The sequence below is a fragment of the Lissotriton helveticus genome, chromosome 7, assembly GCF_964261635.1.
Source record: "Lissotriton helveticus chromosome 7, aLisHel1.1, whole genome shotgun sequence".
NCBI lineage: Eukaryota > Metazoa > Chordata > Amphibia > Caudata > Salamandridae > Lissotriton > Lissotriton helveticus.
Genome location: NC_136068.1, coordinates 1,509,863,334 through 1,509,883,524, shown reverse-complemented (window position 1 = coordinate 1,509,883,524; position 20,191 = coordinate 1,509,863,334). Strand labels below are relative to the sequence as shown.

Sequence of the window (20,191 nt, the reverse complement as noted above, 5' to 3'; positions counted from 1 at the left end):
CAGGAGCAGAGCGGGAGGCCATTCCTTCAGGTCTCTGGCCCCTGCCCTATGTAATTCAATTCCATTTGAGGTGCACAGCACACAAGATCACTGGACCTTTCGAAAACAGATTAAAACCTGGCTGTTTGCCTCCATCTAGCAAGGTAGTGCACTTGCCTGCTCTTGAAGTAACGCTACATCTTCGTCAACTCTGCTGTGTCTTTCCCGCCTGGTTCTGTCTACGAGCGCTGGGACGCCCCGTTGCTGGGGCAGCCATGCGCTATATAAGCTCGACTAACACAACACACAGACACACGTAAATATGTATATTGCTTACCTAATTACAGGATAAACTCCTAAACTCACACCCACCCTAAACCCTAAAAAAAAAGTGGCACTCAAAAACCCATGCAAGTCACTACACGAGAAGGACTTGTTATTGGGGGTAATAACTCAAAACATATTTTATTGTTTATATGTATTGCCCTATAAGGCATGGGCCAGCCAGTCCCATCCTAGTATGAAAAAAGACATTCTTTGTCTTTGACAGGAAAAGGAAACTCCTGCATATTTTGCTGCTCTCTGCTTATGTGAGCAATCCTAGCTCCTGCCAAAGGCATGAGGCTGCCTGGGACCATGGGGCATTGAGGCTACCCCTGCGGTCCCCATCAAAGCACACTCGGTGCCCTGGATGAGGCAAGGGCACCCAGGTAGAGGTGAGATGGTCCCTGACAGTGAAGTTACCGGGTTCGGAAATTGGCCCGGTGAGGGGACGCACAGCCCTCCTTTCCCCCCTTAAGTTTTGCCAGGGCCATTCTGGCCGCATGCTCATTTCACAAAAAGTAAACCTAAACGGATAGAAACATATCAGGTACCCCGCTTCTGTAGAGAACAAGTGATCCTGACATATTGAGCTTCACAAGGGCAAAACAAGTGTGTTTTCTTGACAAGTCTACATTGAAAGACAATCTGAAATGCTTTGTGAAGGTGAATGCACCGCTGATCTATTGGAGCACAATCTGTAGTGAATGTGAGGAGTGGGTGCTTTCTTGTCCTTACCTGGGGAGAGCAGAGTCCATGGTTCTCCCTTTAAAGTACTATAAGTATTCAAATGTGAAAAATCTTCTGAAGCTCAGCCCATTTGGCTCTGCCCCATTTACCTTAACAGTATGAAGTATTCTCCCCATATTTTGCCATGAAGATGGACAGCTTAATAACAGGACCCCCAGCTTGCTACCCGCCTATTTTGGTGATGGGTTCTTGATGCTGAGGAATATGAGGACATCTCCACCTAACAAAGAGGCACTTGCTTCATATAGTTAAGAGGACCACTGTTTGGTGGATATTCACCTCTTTGTAGTCTTGTTGTCTTCTCTATAGAAGTATCCATGTTTCCACCGATTTGTGGATGGAGACACACGAGGAACACTCACAATACTGAAACACACACACAGTCACTGGAGACATTTTCTCCTGATCTCTTACGCAGCTGTAGAGTAGAATATACACTAGGTTTTACCCAACGAGGTAGCATATACTAATTAACCAGTAGGAAGTACTCATGTTGGGTAGACTTTTTCTAAAAAACTGTGACTCTTGTTCAATAAGTGGGCAGGCGAGGTTTTGTTCTGGCCCAGTCAGTCAGTCAGTCAAGAATACTTTATTCGGTTCATATCAAAAACCATAAAAGTATACACACATCAGAAATCAAGATCATAGGACATTATTAAAAACAAACAAGACATGATAAATATATATAAAAAAGACCCTAAAAAAGCAACTACTATTTACAACTAGGTCAGTTATTTTTTTTCCCTAGTCTCATAGCTATTGTTAAGAAGCATGCCACATTAAAAATTTCCCAAGTATTCGACAGCAACTGGAGACACATAAGGGCCGATTTAACTTGTCTCAACCCTTTATGTTTGATCAATGGTATAATGAACTTCTTCCGTATTTCCACAAAATATTTACAGAAGAACATAAAATGTGCAGTGTCCAATATAGAGAACCCATCACAGGGACAAATGTCTAGATCTTGCATTTTAGTCCAAGTTGGTCGTGTAGTAAGTAACAGATGGAATTTATTCAGCCTAAACCTAGTCAAGAGAAAACAATGGTTAATGTTGTTGACCAATTTCAGGTAGGGTTCAATATCAATGGAACTGATTAAAAGTTGGTGAGCCCTCACGGTCACCTTACTCAGTTCCATTTCCTCCCGTACAAAACTTTTATTCAACATAAAAGTATCTAAGGTCCATTCCAAATCACCCTTAACCAGTTTTTGAGGCTGAGTGAACAATTCCGGGCGACCTAGTAGATCAGCTAGTGTTTTAACATATTTCAACCAAGGGATGGATAAACTGTAATCCAAGGTCAAACAGTCACTTAAAATCTCATGATTTAAGACCAATTCCGGGTTTAACCATGATGTTATCCACTTTAATAGCGGTACCACAGCTATACAGTCTTCCAAATAACCAACCCCAAGTTCCTGATGTACAATATAACCTGGGGTTGATTGGGGCACTGATAAGATGTTTTTCAAAAACTTATCTTCAGCAATCTGTAGGTGTTTTACGCTTTTAATACCCCATAGGTCTGCTCCGTACATGGCTATGGATACACATTTTGCATCATATACTTTCAAAACGGCTTCCAGTGGTTTCACCCCTAGTTTACGGGAGAAATCTAAAACGGCTGAGATGGATCTTACAAAAACATTTCGTTTAGCGGCCATTTGGGGCAGCCAACTAGAGCTGTCATCAAAAATGGCCCCCAAATATGGGAAGCTCGTCACTCTGGATAGCCTATTGCCGTCACAGAACAGGGTTTTCAATTTTTTACTTTTACTACCCACCGCCATTACATGTGATTTTGAATAATTGACACTAAGGTCCAATGCATTCATAAAATTATAAAATGAGTTTAAAAGACATTGAAGGCCTACTGGTGTACGTGCTAAAAGAGCGGCATCATCTGAGTAAAGCAGAGCAGGTATCATAAATTTGCCTGCCCTTGGTATGTCCTTACTTACCGCCCCCAAAACTGTCCCTAGGTCATTAATATAAAGAGTAAAAAGCAAGGGAGCTAAAATACAGCCCTGCCTAACCCCATTCACGATCCTTATCTTTCCGGTACAGTTCCCTTTATAATCATATCTAACTATAGCCGTGAGATCTCTGTGTAGGTCAGCTAGGAAGTACACAATATTTTCATCTATACCAAGCTTTGATTAAAACAACTCCCACAATTTGGACCTGTTCACTCGGTCAAAGGCCGAGGACAGGTCCATAAAAGCCAGGTACAAAATACCATGTTTTGCAATAGTATATTTCCTAATTATTAGTTGGAGATTAAGGCTTTGGTCTATTGTACCCCTCCCTTTTCTAAATCCATACTGCAAAGGTGAAAGGGTATTTGTGTCTTCCAATTTCTCTGTTATTCTACTCAGTATAACTCGGCCAAGGACTTTTACCGTAGAATCGATAAGAGAGATCGGTCGATAATTTACAGGATCTCCCCTATTACCTTTTTTAAAGATAGGAACAATGACTGATTCCGACCATGTGGGAGGGATACCAGATTTACTAATGCGGTTAAAAACGTTAGCTAAGATTTTAGACCAAGTCTTGATGTCCGACTTAAAGAGGTCGGCCGGAACACCATCAGGGCCAGGCGCCTTGTTACTGGTCATTTTCCGGATGGCTTCAGCTACCTCTGTTTTTGTGACTGACAAGATATATGTATGTAGGGCAGGGGTGCACACAACCTCGCGGCCTACAACCCCCCCTTCATAAACTGTTTTAAAATGAGTAAGCCATTGATTTTCTTGAATACCGCAGTCAAGCTGATTGTTACAAGGATCATTAAAATATGGCTTATTCACAACTTTCCAAAATTTGGCACTGTTTTTTAGGACATTAATTGAGGTTAACTCCTCCCAGGCAGCCTCTCTAATTTCACATTTCCTGACTTCCACTGCTCTTTTGTATGATTGCCTTAGGGAAGCCACAAGTGATCTATCGATAGGTTTACTTTTCAGGGCACTCCTAAGTTTTTGATTGGCAACTGAGCATTTGCGGTCAAACCAACCAACACCCCCTTGCTCCTTCACCCTGCCGGGTAACTTGAGATCCGATGCTATTTGGGTACAAATTTTTAAAAAAGCATCAAGGACCTCTTTATTCCCCGTTTCAATATCCATGCAAATTTCCAAATCCGTCCCTCGGGTTTGTAAAAGATTATCTATAAAATCCTGCTCAACCACCCTTTCCCATCTAATCCTACGTCCCTGATCTGGACCAGTCACTCACAGAGCTACTGACACACCTACAGTGACACCCACACACCCACTGACATACCCATTCAGCTCCTCTCACATACACTTGCAGACCCACACAGCCAATCACAAACCCATAGTCACTAAGACATCTACTCACAGACCCACACAGCCACTCACATACCCCTAGAGCCACTTACGCACCCATATAACCACTCACACACCTACTCACGGACCCTTTCACCCAATCACACACCCACTCACAAAGTTTACGAGTTACAGTTATAAAATAAAATTAAACAAAACCTTTGAAATTCACAAAAAACAAAGGTTACAGGGACAGTGTTGGACTTGGAGGAAACAGAATGGCAAAAACAGTGAAATTCACTGAAGAAAAACAAAGGTTACAGAGACGTTATAGTTGGGAAATTAAAACACCTCATGAAATCACGGCAGAAACCAAGGGTTACAGGGATGTTCAGATTTCACTGTAGAAAACCATAGAAATTCAGCAGTTATAGTTACCTAAGCTAACTAGAATGTGTGATCTGCAATGCACTGCAATACACTACTTATGACCTCACATATAACATCACTCATTTACTAAGACATCCTGATCCTTATCAGAATACCGTTTTAAACAGTTACTTTGTTAAAATGCTTCTTTTTCTGCACACCGCCACTGAAACTTGACACCTGTGAAGTAAGTGACTGGGAATACAATCTTTGAGAAATGGGGATGGATTGTATTGAGAAGCTTGTTAAACCCATGAACCTTTATACTTCATTCACACTACTAGGTGCAACCTTGCCCAAAACTGCTTTAACTTTACAGCAATCCATCTGCTTGCCTTCTTCCCATATAGCAATGCCTAGGACACCGACTTAAGTGTTCTTGGCCGACTTGATTTCAACCATCAAGACCAAAGTGAGAAGACATCAATTAAGAACATTGATGTTGTTGAGTTCACGATAATCTGAACATCGTCTTTAAATCCTATCAAATTCTGAAATGAAAAAGAGGAAAGTCACAGCCAGAGAATTAAAGTGCCAGTTGAATCCTTTCCTAAGCTTTTTTTCCAGGTATTCCTGAAATACTTGGTCTCCCTTGGTGATCAAAAGATAAATCCTGCCATGAGGAATCACTGCCCTTAAACCAAATCGCTGAGGCAATCAAACTTCCTATAGGGACAGCAGGGAGTCATCCGTAACTTTATTGAAAACATCAACAAAGTCTTATTACTCCTTGGGAATGGCAGACAGCAATGGCAATTCATGTCTCAATGACAGATGTTAGGTTTTGATGTTAATGCAATGCTGTTCTTCTGAAACAATCTTCCTTAGAGTGTTGAGGGAACAATTCAATGATATGATTCTTCCAAGTCATTGTTAAATTATGGATTTGGAAACATGAAGTTCCCAGCAAAATGGGATAGGATGCATGTCAAGGCAGGACAGCTTTCTCCTGCAACTGGGGTCAGTTTCTGACCAAATGTCCTAATTTACCACAGTATAGGAAGAGGCCCGCTTTAGGACATTGCTTTCACGTAGAAAATTATAATATGAATTTATCTTGAACAAAATTGAATTGGGCTGACTGCAATGTCTGTTTGCAGAGAAAGATACGGTCAGCTGCCAGCACAAGCTAGCCATTCTTCTTAAGTTTTTAAAATTGCACTTGTTTATTCTACTCTTTATTTACTGCATTTTTTGCCGGAATTTTAAAATTGTTGGGGGCTGATTTGGGGGGCTTGTAATTCGCCACAATACTCTGTGACCTACCTCCCTCCTTCGTTGGGCACAAGGGGCGGTAGTTGGGGCCATTAATAACGGGGCTTTAAGCTTTAAGAAATACATCAGGGCTTCTAGCGTATGCTCCCTGGTCCACCACAGCATTTGCTGATTGAGTGGAGGGAGCGCCATGCTACAGTTCATCCACTTCCGGTGGGACAGTCTAGGCCACCATCTTTGAGGAAGAGACGGTCTAGTCTTTAGCTCCACCTGTCATAAATGGAGAGATGGACGCGGAAGCACAGCGGACGCGCGCAGCGGGCAAAGCCAAGCTCGTCCGCGCTCGTGACGTGATCAGTGCCAGCCACCCTGTCCATTTGGAACCAGGTAGGAGGTATTCTTCTAGAGGCCTACTGGATTTAGATTCTAAAAATGGGTGTGACCACTCTTTGGATGTGGATAGAATCAAGGGTCCATTGACATGTCTGAAATGTAAGACACAGCTTCCCTTTCTGGCTAAGGAGAGGAGAGTCAAGATAGCCAAGGGAGGGGGCCCTCAGGACCTCATTAAGGGTGGTTTGATAAATGGCCGTTCATTAGGTCTCCATGCCCTAGAGGTCAGCGAGCTAATTATGGATAATGACTTGGACTTTTTGGGTATAACTGAATTCTGGCTAAAACAGAACTCAAACCCGAACATTGCAGTTGCTCTGGCACCAGGCTTCACAATATGTAGGGTGGATAGGGAAAGTGGGAGAGGGGGAGGGGTAGCGATATTGTATAAGAAAACATTTCCTATGAAATCTTTTTCGCTCCCAGGTATTAGTGGAGCTGAACATATGGGCTTTTGTTGTAGCATTACGCACACCTTTTCCTTCTCAGGAGTATTGGTGTACCGGCCTACAGGCAACAGTAAGGTTTCCTGGATTATCTTGAGGATGCGCTTTGTGAGGCCATGCTTAGGTACTCTAACTTTACTCTCCTCGGTGATGTCAATTTGCACTTAGAATCTGGCGATAGTCCAGGGGTTCTACCCTTTGTGGAGACAATACAACTGTTGGCAATGGAACAAATGGTCCAGGGACCAACGCATAGGGCAAGGCATACACTGGATGTAGTTTACACCAACCTTAGCACTCTTCAGGTTGGAAAGCCATCCCCACAGATTTGGTCCGACCACAGCTTCATTCCACTAAACATCCTGACTCCGGAGAAGGGGCAGAGCGAAGGGAAATTAGTGGCAGGGCCTCCTAGGAAAGAGTGGCAGTGCTTGTTAACAAACAACTTGCTACAAACAGTGGCACAAGACAAGGTTCCCACTCTCACAGGAGTTCCCGGGGAGGACACCAGCAGGTTCCATGCTTGGATGTCGGTGATAGGGGAGGAACTGCTGCCAGCCCGTCGTCCAACGAGATTAAGTAAAAGGAAACCCCATAAAGACCCCTGGTTCTCTAAAGAACTAGAAGAACTCCACCTGCAATCCAAGCAGTTGGAACGCAGATGGAGAAAGGGATATGAGGAACCCAATTGTCTGACCTTTAAAAAGTTCAGGAAAACATACCATGGAGCCATCAAGTCAGCAAAAAAGTCTTACTTTTAAGACCAAATTACCAGGGCTAAACACAATCAAAAAGATATTTTCACAATTGTGAAATCTTTTATTGACCCTAATGGGTTACATGTTGAGATCCCCCCCATCCCAAAAGCTATGCGAAGATATTGCAATATACTTCGATCAAAAAATTAAAGTCATTCAAAAGAACTTCATGACCCATGACCATTTGAAGCGTTTAGAGGTACAGGGGACCCCTAATAGTGATGGCAGAGCAGGTCTCCAAGCTTTTGAACCTGCGACTCTTTCCCAGACCAAGGAAGCTATCTTGGCCTGTAAGTTAGGCTCTCCTGTGGATGCTTGTCCACCATTGTTATTACATCATATAATTGACATTGTTAGCCCGGTGATCAATGAGATTGTGAACTCCTCGTTAGACACAGGGACAGTCCCAGACGAATGGAAATTCGCCATAGTAAAGCCTCTAAAGAAAAAAACGAACGTTGACTCCTTAGATCATAATAATTATAGACCTATATCTCTGTTAACCGTCTTGGGTAAAATCACAAAGAAAATTGTATATAAGGAGCTTTCAAATTACCTAGAAATATCAAAGGCTTTTCATCCTCGCCAATCTGGCTTCCGACCAAAATACTCTACTGAGTCGGCGTTACTTGAGATCTCAGACACCATCAAATTTATTTTGGACGAGGGCAAGAAGGCAGTCCTGATTCTTTTGGACTTGTCAGCGGTGTTTGATTCGATGTCACATAAAATCCTGCTCAATAGACTAAGAGCATGTGGTATATCAGATCAGGCCCTGGCATGGATTACATCTTTTTTGACCAACAGGACACAATCAATCGCACTGGGACCATTCAGGTCATCTGTACAAGTCATTACCACAGGGGTGCCGCAGGGGGCTTCTTTGAGTCCTCTGCTGTTTAATGTATACATGGCCCCTCTTGTTTCTCTAATCTCTAATTATGGGATTGAGATCACGTCGTACGCCGATGATACCCAATTGATCCTCTCTCTGGATAAGACCACCACTAATGCAGAGTGAAATTTTAAAATCTGTCTCACGGCTGTGTTGCAATGGATGAGGGAAAATCATCTCTGTTGCAATACCAGCAAGACAGAAATTTTACCAATTGGGAAAGATAATCCTTTTCACCCAAAGGATTGGTGGCCAGATGACACCACAGCACCGCCATCAACTGTGGAAGTGGCCAGAAACGTAGTCCCACGTCTTAAAATTGACCGGGAAATGTTTTGGGTTTATAAAAACATTGAGAAAGTTCATCAATCTGATTCCTCTGGTGGCTAAAAGATCATAGCAGTGACACTTACATCATCGAGACTGGACTACTGCAATAGTCTCCTTGCGGGAATCAATAAAAACATCCAGAGGAGACTTCAGGTAGTCCAAAACACATCAGCCAGACTGGTATTGGGACTACCACGTAGGGCTTCGGCTTCTGCTGCACTGAAGACCCTTCATTGGCTTCCGGTCTGCAAGAGGATTCTGTTCAAACTTTTATTGATAACATTCAGAGCTTACCATGATCTAGGTCCCGGATATCTTGCAGCAGGATTTAAGCCATAAAACCCGACAAGAACACTAAGGTCTACCACAGCCAACCTGCTCAGCGTCCCAGCATTTAGGCTTGTCACCAGAGGCGGAAGGTCAGCAACCGTCCTGGGAGCCAAACCTTGGAACAGCATGCCCAATGAGCTTAGAGCCACTAAACAAGAGGGGCAGTTCAGAAAACAGTTCAAAAACGTGGATCTTTGGACTACCAATTGATTACTGCCAAAAGCTTATCTAGGCTTATGTCACCTTCTTGATCTGTTGTTGTTGGCGCCAGGAGACTCCGTCAGGAGTGACAGTTTGTGCTCTATAAATTCTCATTTCATTTCATTTCAAGATACTGATACTTGAAGGACATTTAACAAGTGTAGTAATATTGGCTGTCTCCAGTGATTAAAAGTGTTGCACAGGGTAACGTATCTTGGGATGAATGAAAGAGAATGAACATGACTTTAACAAAGCCCCAGATGTGGTGGATGACATCTTGGCTCCAGCCTTCAAGGAGAAAACTGAAGTGCTTAACTCTCTCCTTGTCCACCTGGTAAAATCAAGGCAACCTCTTGACAGGGATGGTTACATTACATTGGTAATCGCATATTGCTTCACAGCAAAACCCCAGACCCAGAAAGAATATTTTGATTTATTGTATTCCAACTTGTTAAACATATATATTTTTTGATTGATTACATCTTCACACACCTTCTATGTTGATGTTTATATCTGAAGGCTCTGCAAATGGTCATGGAGAGAAACTGAGACTCAAGAATATAGTGTAAAAGCCATTACTATTCATTGGTGGGGCAAAGCTGGATACTTGGCTAACCGATAAATCGTCGGGTTGTTTAGTTAAATCAATATATTTTAGGGACAAGACAGTAAATTGTGAGTGAACCAATATATTATGTGTATGACCCAGAGTATATCCAATATGCACAACAAAAGCTGCTAATGCACTGCACTAGTATGTAGAGGTCTACTGCTGTACAATCAGAACATTTGGGCAAACCGATATATAATGCACATAAATCAATGTCACACTTGGCCAACAGTCTGTTATGCATGCATAGAGTAGGAAATGCATATGAATCGCAATATTGCGCTTAATTGTATCAAGAGAGCATGTCTACAAATCAATGTATTTTGTGTATGCACACCATTGCGTTACTTCTGCCCACAAGTAGTCATTTTACGTACACCAGTGCACTATATAGACATTACAGTCTGCTTTTGATACAAACTGGTAGACTGGGAACAAACCAAACTGTTGTGCTTAGAAACCACACATCCTAATCTAATGTTTCATACCTGTAAAAAAATGAGTTGCTATTTTAACAACTTTGGCTGGTATGGAGAAATGTGGTTTACATACGAGGCTTTTGCATTTTGGGCTGATTGTCCGTAAGTACACAATGTGAATGCGTTATCATCATAACTGGTATAACACCAACACAAAGGGCAGTTATGTGTGTTTTTGACACTTCAGCTTTGTTAAAAAGGAAAGAAAGGTTCAGAATTGTGCCTTGCAATGGAAAGGACCAGTGTTAACCAGTTTGATTGTAATATTAATCTTTGAATTATGGTACCAAATACCAATGATGGTATCCAAATGCTTACAAAAGTCATAACAAATATCCGTTACATGAAACTGGACAACAGCTGCATGAGAGAGAAAGAGACATTATATGTCAATTACCCCCGCAAAAGAGTGGCAACTTTTCTGCACAATGAAGCATTTGTGCAAGTCTTGCATTAAACATGTAAACCCTCTGCACAAGATGCAAGGAGTGTCACTCACTGTAACAAATGTGCTATTTTTGTGAATAAATAGCTTGATGATGACCGTCGCCCATCACCATCTTAGTCCTATTTAGCATATTATAACATAATATAGTGATGTGTAGGCCTGCTTAGTTAGAATAAGCTACAAAGTAGGGCTTGATTATGCCCCTTTTCTGTTTCCGACTTTACCTTGCTTAACGTCAGTGCTGACTATTGCTTTTGGCATGATCTTATGTCATCTTGCATACTAATTTTTCTCTTTTGCGTACATAGAGGCCTATGCTTGAGCGACTCCATTTTCTAAGCTTTTGCCATCTTCTGAAGCCTTACTAGGTGAGAAGGCATGTTTTACTTGTCACTTGTTTTTCGCACTTTGTAGGCTGGTAGACACTGGTTCTTGTTGGAGGTTTGTCCTCGCTCTGCTCTGAAGCCATAACCGACGCCTGGCCAGCTGAAACTGTGGACTTGGTGGAAAAAGGGGAAGAGGCTCACTAGGAGCTACATCTTACATTTCCACTGATACTAAAGGAGGTGCCTGGGTTCTGTTCAGTGAACATCCAGCACAGGGAGACGTGCAGCTGTGGCGGTGGAGCGTATAGTGTCACGCTTTCTCCTGGTTCGGCTGGAGAAACTGACTCTCCTCTGGTGAAGTGGAAACGAGATGAACAGACAGACGGTGAGGTGTTCCACTAATCTCTAATCTTCTGACTTTTCTTGCCTATCTCCTTCCATTTTCAGGTTCCATACATTTTTGTACATATATAATTCTACATATGTTTTCCTGATTGTGTTTAGCAATTGCCTAATTGTTAGTTGGTTGTTGGCTACAAATGGTACAAATTGGCCTACCTTGTATCATGTACTAATAAACATATCTATCTATATCTATCTATCTATCTATCTATATATATATATTTATTTATTTGGAAAGTTTTATATAGCGCTGGCTAGACCCCGAGGTATCATATATATACAGCGTAATAACAATTCGCCTTTTTCCCTTGTAGCGGTAGGTTGGACTCTTCTTGGACAAATGCTTATGTTGTAAAAGGTTGGGTAAATTGTGTTATAGGAAGTTGTTCTTCTCCTGGCAAGTGATGTGCAAATTCTAAGTATTTCACCCCCAGAATAGAGTGACTGGTTCCTTTCTCTTGTGGTGAGGGGTATTGTGTTTGTTGTACGTGGTTCTTCCTAGGTGAGTATTCTGTAGCAGAGAGGATCGGCTAATTGCCTCATGCACAGCGCCTGTCACTAGGAGGATTGCTGTTGTAGAAAATCCTCTCAGTAAGAGATAAGGCATAAGTGGTATTCCTACCTTGGGTAAGTATTGTAGAGTAGAGTAGAGTATAGTATAGTGTTGTAATTTTGGGTCCCGAGGGGGAACGTGACTATATGACCTGGTTATTGGCAAAAATCGGGCCATTGCACTCACATAAGAAGAACATACCAAATATCAGAAGCGTGATTGAAATGCTTCTCAACAGCCAAAGAAACATATTTCTTACCTTTTTGTAGCTCCTCTAATGATTATCACGTATTAATAGGTGACCCACATAAGTAAATCACATATACCCTGCATCAAAAGGTACAAACGCCTTTAACTCTTTTGTCAATTACACTCTGCGTGACATAAGCTAAACTAAATAAATACAATTGGAAATCTTGTTTACATCCGTAGATAAATGGAAAAAGTACTGAGTATTTTGTAAATGCAAAAAAGTAGTGTTCAACGCATATGCTTCTATATTTAAAGAATCAGTGTCCGTGTGCCTGCTGCAAAACTGTTAAAACATATTTTCATAACCAATTGTTGAATTATTTCAGTTCCTAGATGAACCTTACCTGCTTGAGATCATCATATGTAAGTAAAAGGAAATTGCTTTGGCCACGAAGTTTCATCCATCCATTGACATGATCAAACCAGGAACCAAAAGGAACTAAACGAAAAAAGAAAAACACATTAAAATGTTTCTGCTGTTTATTGAACATGGGCCTACAGTTGTTGTCATTGGAAATTATGGCTGCTCTGGGAGGGGCTCTTTTTCTTATTTAGGCAGACACCATATAAGGGATGAGGTGTTCACATTTCATCCTATTTAAATGTTTCTAGGAGTAAACCTAGGAGCAGCAGATCACCAGGTTCTAAAACATGATCACAAAAATGCTGCACAAGTCAACATGTTTTGCCGTATATTTGTGTTTTTTTGTGCAGATTTATAGTATGAACTTGGCCCAAGACCATTAGACTTACTTTATGTGAGCATCGTATTACACTGGTGGTAGGCCACATGTCCTCCGCCACTGTAAAGATCATTTCTCACAATTGCTACTCATATCTTTGGTACTGTCATCGTTAAGAGGGTGCTGTGAAGGACGCATTGACCTTGATGTACTTCAATTTTAGATCTGCTCCCTTTCCTTCTATTGCTTCACCTTTCCCTCTTTCCTTTGCATTAGTCTGTCTTCTTCATCTATTGTCCATGAAACCACCCGATCTATAATCTTTCTTTTCAATGGTGCCCCATTGATGCTTCCACACTTGCTCATTCATCACGTTCGTCTGTTGAATAAACTTCGGTTACAAAAAAAAAAAAAAAAAAAAAATATATATAATCTTTCTTTTCACTTTCATTTCTCCTTTTTCCTATTTTAGGTTTCCTAGTGTGGGCACAGGCAACCTATCTGTCCCTGTGTGCCTCCATTCCAATGAGGAATGAGGTTGATACTCAATAACACAATCACACCTTATCAGTGTTTCACAACGTCATTTATACACTTGATTGGCCTAGGTGGGGTTCATTTGCAATCATGTGCAGTCTCACCAGTGTGTCTGGTCCTCTATTGTGGTCTTGCGTGGTTTCATTTTGCAATTTTCCTATATCTGCCCCAACCTCATTTTGCCTCTACGGTGATGATTTTGCAGTATACTCAGTCTTGTTGCACCTTGTTAATGAACTTATCAATTGTAACTCATTGGTATACCAAGACTTTTTCCATCTCAATGTAAAACTGACATGGCTTCTGCATTACTTTCACTACATGCAGAAGATCGCCATCATAAAGGTAGACCATAGCACAATTTACAAAAGGATCAGTATGTGACACTACTCCTCCAAACTGGGTGCTTTAGATTACAGGTATCCCAGTAAAGTTATGGGGTGAAGTGTCACCGAGTGAGTAGGGATGCAAAGCCATGGCAGTTTCTAGCTTCTCATCAATTCCATGGCAGAAGCGGACAGCTGCCAATGAGGTATTGAATCAAAGATCGTTGAGTAGAAGGAATCACAAAAGTCATCAAACATTAACCATGTAAAGACAGAACAGGTAAAGAAGCAAGGGTACTGGAAAAGTGACTACAGCAATATGAGATAGGTATATATGTACCTTGTAGAAACAAATCCTGACAAAATTCTTCAGAACAAATAATCTTATCAGTAAAATGTTGCAAGGTGTATTTGAGAGTATTTGAGAGTATGCATAAGAAGCAGCAGTAAATGGAACATTTGCTTAGCACGTTTCCCTTGCGTTAGAAATGTAATCTAGTAGTGGAGTTAAAAACAAGTCTGATCCTTAAACAAAACAAAAAAATCATTAAAGTTGCCTGTTAGCATTAACCATGGTATTGTATTTTGTAGGATGGGGAGTCTTGTGTGGTTATGCAGGCTCACAAGTACCATCGGTGATGCCAAAAATAGTGCAAAACGTAATCATTCACTTTGGTAAATAAGGTCCAGCTAGTTCTTACCAGAGTGATGCATGAGGGCAAACAAGAGCATGCAACACCACTCCTGAAGTCTACACTGAACAAGTCAGGATATCTGGACACAAATGAGCTGAAGGTGAAAAGTGGATGAGACTACATTAGAGCCCCCTACCCCCAAAAAATGGTACTTTCACCCTACAAATAAATCAAGAGTATGTATACCAAGTTAGCCCAAGTTGCACCATAAATACTGTGATCACATGACAGGTGAAGCATGTGTGTGACATCCAAGAGTTGGTCCTTACCAGTATCAGGCAAATAGGATCCATCAAATTCTGTTACATGCAATATAAAGATGCTAGCAGATTAACAATATGCAAAATAAGATTGTGGCAACCATGGATTAAATATGAGGCCTATAGAGTAACAACAAGTCTCATCTTACAATTAACAATATATATATATATTTTTATGAAGATTGGGATTGAGAAAGAGACAGGACTCGGTTTGAGTCTCTTGGTGAACTGCATTGCACCAGTTCTAATAAAATAGACCCTGGAACTACTCATCCAATCAACCTGCTACAAAAAGCTATTTCAGGTAGATAATGATGATAACCACCTACCCACTGAGGTAAATATACATCTAACATATTTGTCTCAATGTCCACATGACATTCTGAATCTCCAGAACATGCTTAAATTAATTAACTATTTTCCAGAACTGTAGACTACAACCTTAAATTTAATTAGTCTATGAGTTAGATCTCATCAGAGTTACAAAGGCGATGTCACATCAACAAAGTAGAGCAATGTATCTAAAGGTTCAAAGATTTGAGATAGGATATCGGAGTTGGCTCAAAGGGGTTTCATAGTCAGTTTAGTCATGAAACTACAATATCCTTAGGCCAAGCTATTTAAGTAATGGATTCATGACACCAATTTCTAAAAGGACGTGTAAAATGAAAGGCATTGAATTCAATCACAATCTCGTGACTTTTGCTATCTTGAAAAATCAACATACCTTAATTGATTATAGATCTGTTACCCCGTTCTAAATTAATCTCAATCCACTGGCCAACCCTAATGCTAATCAGGACTCCTAACCTTTTGTTTAATTCTATAACAACCTGAGGTCAAGTATTTACAATTTGTTCATGGAACATCACTGGTTTGGCACATCTGCAGACCCTAGGAGATAGATTTCTTGAGTTGTAAGCTCTCTGCCAAGTAATTTGCTTCCAAGAATTTTGGAAAAACTCAGTATTCAACCTGACCTAATTTCACCACACATGAAAGCTTAGCAAGAAAAGAATACTTTAGGTCATTCGAGTAGAGGCCTTTTTACATTAGTCAGTAACACCTTCGCCATGAAATCCACCAGGATCGCACTCAACTCAATCGACATCTTGGAGTTGCATCCTTGAGCACCATGCACAGAGTCTAATTATACTGTCATGTAGAGTTATTAGGCCTTGTTAAGAAATGCCATCTTTACATGCTCACGTTCTTAAATTGCATGTTCTCCCTAAACATGATGACAATGGACACACATTCATTTGCGTGAACACATAGGTCAACCTTCCTTGAACCTAATTTAGTTACAATACCACTTCATAGGCACTCTATCAGAACACCTTTAACAGTCTGTACCCATCACATACAGTTCTTTCTTCGCTGTTCGTGTGTTTTACACATTTGTGCATTAGATACTGTGATACTTTTCTCTGGGGTGGCTCTCATTCACCAACAATATCGGTCCCCAATCTACATCATATGCCTCTCTCCACACTCAAAAATTTTGCGCGTACATGCGATTAGAAGGGCTTGTTCCAGTACCCACTTGTTTCAACGGTACAACATGTAGATCTTGTGATAATATAACTAGACATTTACCCAAAGCTTCTATGTGGTCTCTCCTGAAGTTGGATACTTCTCCTTACTACTAAGATGATTGCTCAGCTGTACACCACCGAGCAAGCTCTGCATCTCTGTCTCCATCCTCACATCCAGTATTTGAGGTGGGTAGGGTGGGAGGGAGGGATAGGAAGGGTGGGAGAGGGGCTGGGTTATCCTCTCTTTCCATTTCCTTTTGTTTTTGTTTGTTTTTTATGACATTTTACTTTTACCTCTTATGTTCACCTCTGGTTCACGTCCGTCGTTTAAGCCAAACAACAACCCTATGCCATAGACTCTCTGGGTTGACCTACTGTTCCCATTACGCAAGCTCTGGGATGCGCAATGACTTCTGTCCCATACTTTCGAGATAGGGCCACTACAACGTGTCAGTTTCCATGCAAAATTTAACCACGCATGCATTACAACGCATGTGTGGTTACCACGAATAGTCTTTACCATACATATCTTTACTACAAGATAGAGTCATTCCAATCAACATCGTCAGTCAATTTAGACAAATGAAGTTTAACTGACACTAAAGTGGAGAGTTTGAGCCAGTTCTGACATAGCTTGTCTACAGAATAGGTAGTGACAGAATGGTCACTTTCAAAACGTGGATCTACTCAAACCTGTGTATAGCCAGGGGCCAAACCCAGGAAACGATCCTGGCATGAATCTGCACTTTTTTGCCATAACAGCCAGCCTTGGGGATCCAAACTGGAAATGTTAAAAGACAAATTTAGTAGCAGAGTCTGTAAATCACTAAGGGACCTACTGGTGTGATTGTTCCAATTGGGGTAATCTCCCAAATCAGGTAAAGAGGGGCATTTAATGTTTTATATGGAGCTAATCCAAAGCAGGTGGTTTGTGAAATAGTTGAGTTCAGAAACAACATATGGTTTGGGATGAGACATGCACGATGCAAAGCCTCAGTGCCTTGTACTTGCCAATTTTTAGAACCCCAAACAGGTTTAAGATTAATCTTATCTATCCACAGCTCATAGCCTCCTATTGCCAATTGGTCGATAAAGGACTTTGAATATAATAATTTAGTGTGGGTAAGTCTTACCTTAGAAGAGGACTTCTCAGTCATCTTAAAATAAAATGCATCCGGGATGGATTGATTAAAATCAGTAAAGTAGGAAAACTTTTTCAAAAGAGTTTTGGAGCTGCCTTCAACAGGAGCGGGACATTGTTCCCACTCTGTATAATTAACCACATTCCTTAATGTGTTTGCTTTGTGCAGAAAGTGATTGCCATAGTGTTGGTAACAAAACAAATCACCATAATTCGCAGAGTCTAAATACAAATCTTCAGCATCAAAGGTAGCATAATACTTTAAATCAGAAAACAGAGCTTCTATGGTTTGGACGTCCCAGTCATCAGAGCGTATATTTTGTTTAACCACATCCCCCATTGAAACACGAAGCACATTAGGGGCATTAATAACCTCTGCGGGTCCGTGTATCTGAAATTTAACAGCATCCCATACAATCCCATCTAAGACAGGGAAAGCAGTGATATTTACAAAAGTCTGTGTGATGAGGAGTGGGGTGCCAAAGTTCCATCAATTAATCTAATTGTAGTTCTTTCTTTAACATAGTGTCCATTTACAGGACGGAAAAAATACATCACAAAAACAATGGACATGAATAAAAAAAATTGAAAAAAGCACCAGCCAAATGTAAGTCCACGGAGGAATCAAAAAATGTTTCTTAAACCAAACAGCAAAAACTGAAATGTTAGAGGGGGGCTGTTAGACCTGGCATCTTTGGCGTGGTTTCCCCAGTCTTTTTGGCCTCCACCCCCTGTATTTTTGATGCTGTGCTGGATTTTGTTTTTGCTGGTTTAGATACTTTGGACACACTGCCACTGCTGATCAGTGTCAGACTGTAAGTGCTCCCTGTGTAAATTGTTATGATGATTGGATGTACATGATTGGCATATTTGTATCACCAAGAAGTCCCTAGTACAGTGCACTGAGTGTGCCAGGGTTGGTGATGACAAATGCTACTAGTGGGCCTGTAGCACTGATTGTGACACTTACATGAGTAGCCCCAAAATGGTGTCTCAGGCCTGCCACCGCAGTGCCTGTGTGCAGTCTGTGAACTGCAATGTCCTCCAGGTCAGTGTCCCCACTGACCAGGTCTAACCCTTCCCTTTTCGTGCACATTGGTCACCACTATGGAAGGCCCAGGGTACCCCCTTGGGCAGGGTGCAGTGTATGTGAAAGGTAGAGCATGTACTGGTGCAGGCGACATGCTGTGGTAGTGAATTACAGCCAATTTCGTTTTTCACTGCTGCAAGGCTATCTTGCTCCATAGGCTATCAAGGGGAATGATGGCTACAGTAGCTACCAGCATATCTTCCCATAGGAACAAGATAGGACAATCAATCAATCAATCATGCCATTTGTATAGCGCACTACTCACCCGGGAGGGTCTCAAGGCACTTGGAGGGAGGGGTATGCTACTGCTCGAACAGCCAGGTCTTGAGTTGTTTCCTGAAGGCGAGATGGTCCTGGGTCAGCCGAAGGTGGATGGGGAGGGAGTTCCAAGTCTTGGCAGCCAGGTAAGAGAAGGATCTTCCTCCGGCGGTGGCTCTTCGGATGCGTGGTACGGCTGCGAGGGCGAGGCTGGTGGACCGTAGCTGGCGGCTGGGTGTGTAGAAGGTCAGGCGGTCATTGAAGTACTTGGGGCCCAGGTCGTGGAGAGACTTGTGTGCGTGGGTGAGGAGCCGGAACGTGATCCTCTTGTCGACGGGGAGCCAGTGCAGGTTCCTCAGGTGGCTGGAGATGTGGCTGCGTCGGGGGACATCCAGGATGAGTCGGGCGGAGGCGTTCTGGATGCGCTGGAGTCTTTTCTGTAGCTTGGCTGTGGTTCCGGCGTAGAGGGCGTTTCCGTAGTCCAGTCGGCTGGTGACGAGTGCCTGGGTGACAGTCTTCCTGGTCTCGGTCGGGATCCAGCGGAAGATCTTGCGAAGCATACGCAGGGTGTGGAAGCACGATGAGGAGACGGCATTGACTTGTCTGGTCATCGAGAGGGAGGGGTCCAGGATTAAGCCCAGGTTGCGTGCGTGGTCGGTTGGCTTGGGTGCGGTGCCCAGGGCTGGGGGCCACCAGGAGTCGTCCCAGGCAGAGGGCGAAGATCCCAGGATGAGGACTTCCGTCTTGTCCGAGTTCAGTTTCAGGCGGCTGTCCTTCATCCACTCGGCGACGTCTTTCATCCCTTCGTGTAGGCAGGTTCTGGCGGTGTCGGGGTCTCTGGTGAGGGAGAGGATCAGCTGGGTGTAGTCGGCGTAAGAGATGATGTTGAGGTTGTGCTGGCATGCGATGGCTGCGAGAGGTTTCATGTAGATGTTGAAGAGGGTGGGGCTGAGTGAAGATCCTTGCGGGACGCCGCAGATGACTTCGGTGGCCTCGGAGCGAAACGGGGGGAGGCGGACTCTTTGTGTTCTTCCGGCGAGGAACGAGATGATCCACTCCAGTGCCTTCTCTTGGATACCGATGTTGCTGAGGCGCTGGACTAGGGTGCGGTGGCAGACCGTGTCGAACGCAGCGGAGAGGTCCAGGAGGATGAGGGCCACTGTTTCCCCCTTGTCGAGCAGGGTCCGGATGTCGTCGGTGGCTGCGATGAGGGCATAAGAGTCTAGTATCCCTGAACTCAGAATTTAA

The 20,191-nt window shown here is 42.5% G+C and overlaps 1 protein-coding gene across 5 annotated transcripts in view; it reads right to left on the bottom strand.

Annotated features, from left to right (window-relative positions):
• LOC144767510 (sulfotransferase 2B1-like) overlaps window positions 1-20,191 on the bottom strand; it is an 858,831-nt gene that overhangs the window by 234,493 nt on the left and 604,147 nt on the right. For all 5 annotated transcript variants that reach the window (XM_078650929.1, XM_078650931.1, XM_078650927.1 and 2 more), the window contains one exon: window positions 12,760-12,854. In XM_078650929.1, coding sequence (XP_078507055.1) covers window positions 12,760-12,854 — 95 coding nt within the window. The remainder of the gene's footprint in view (window positions 1-12,759; window positions 12,855-20,191) is intronic.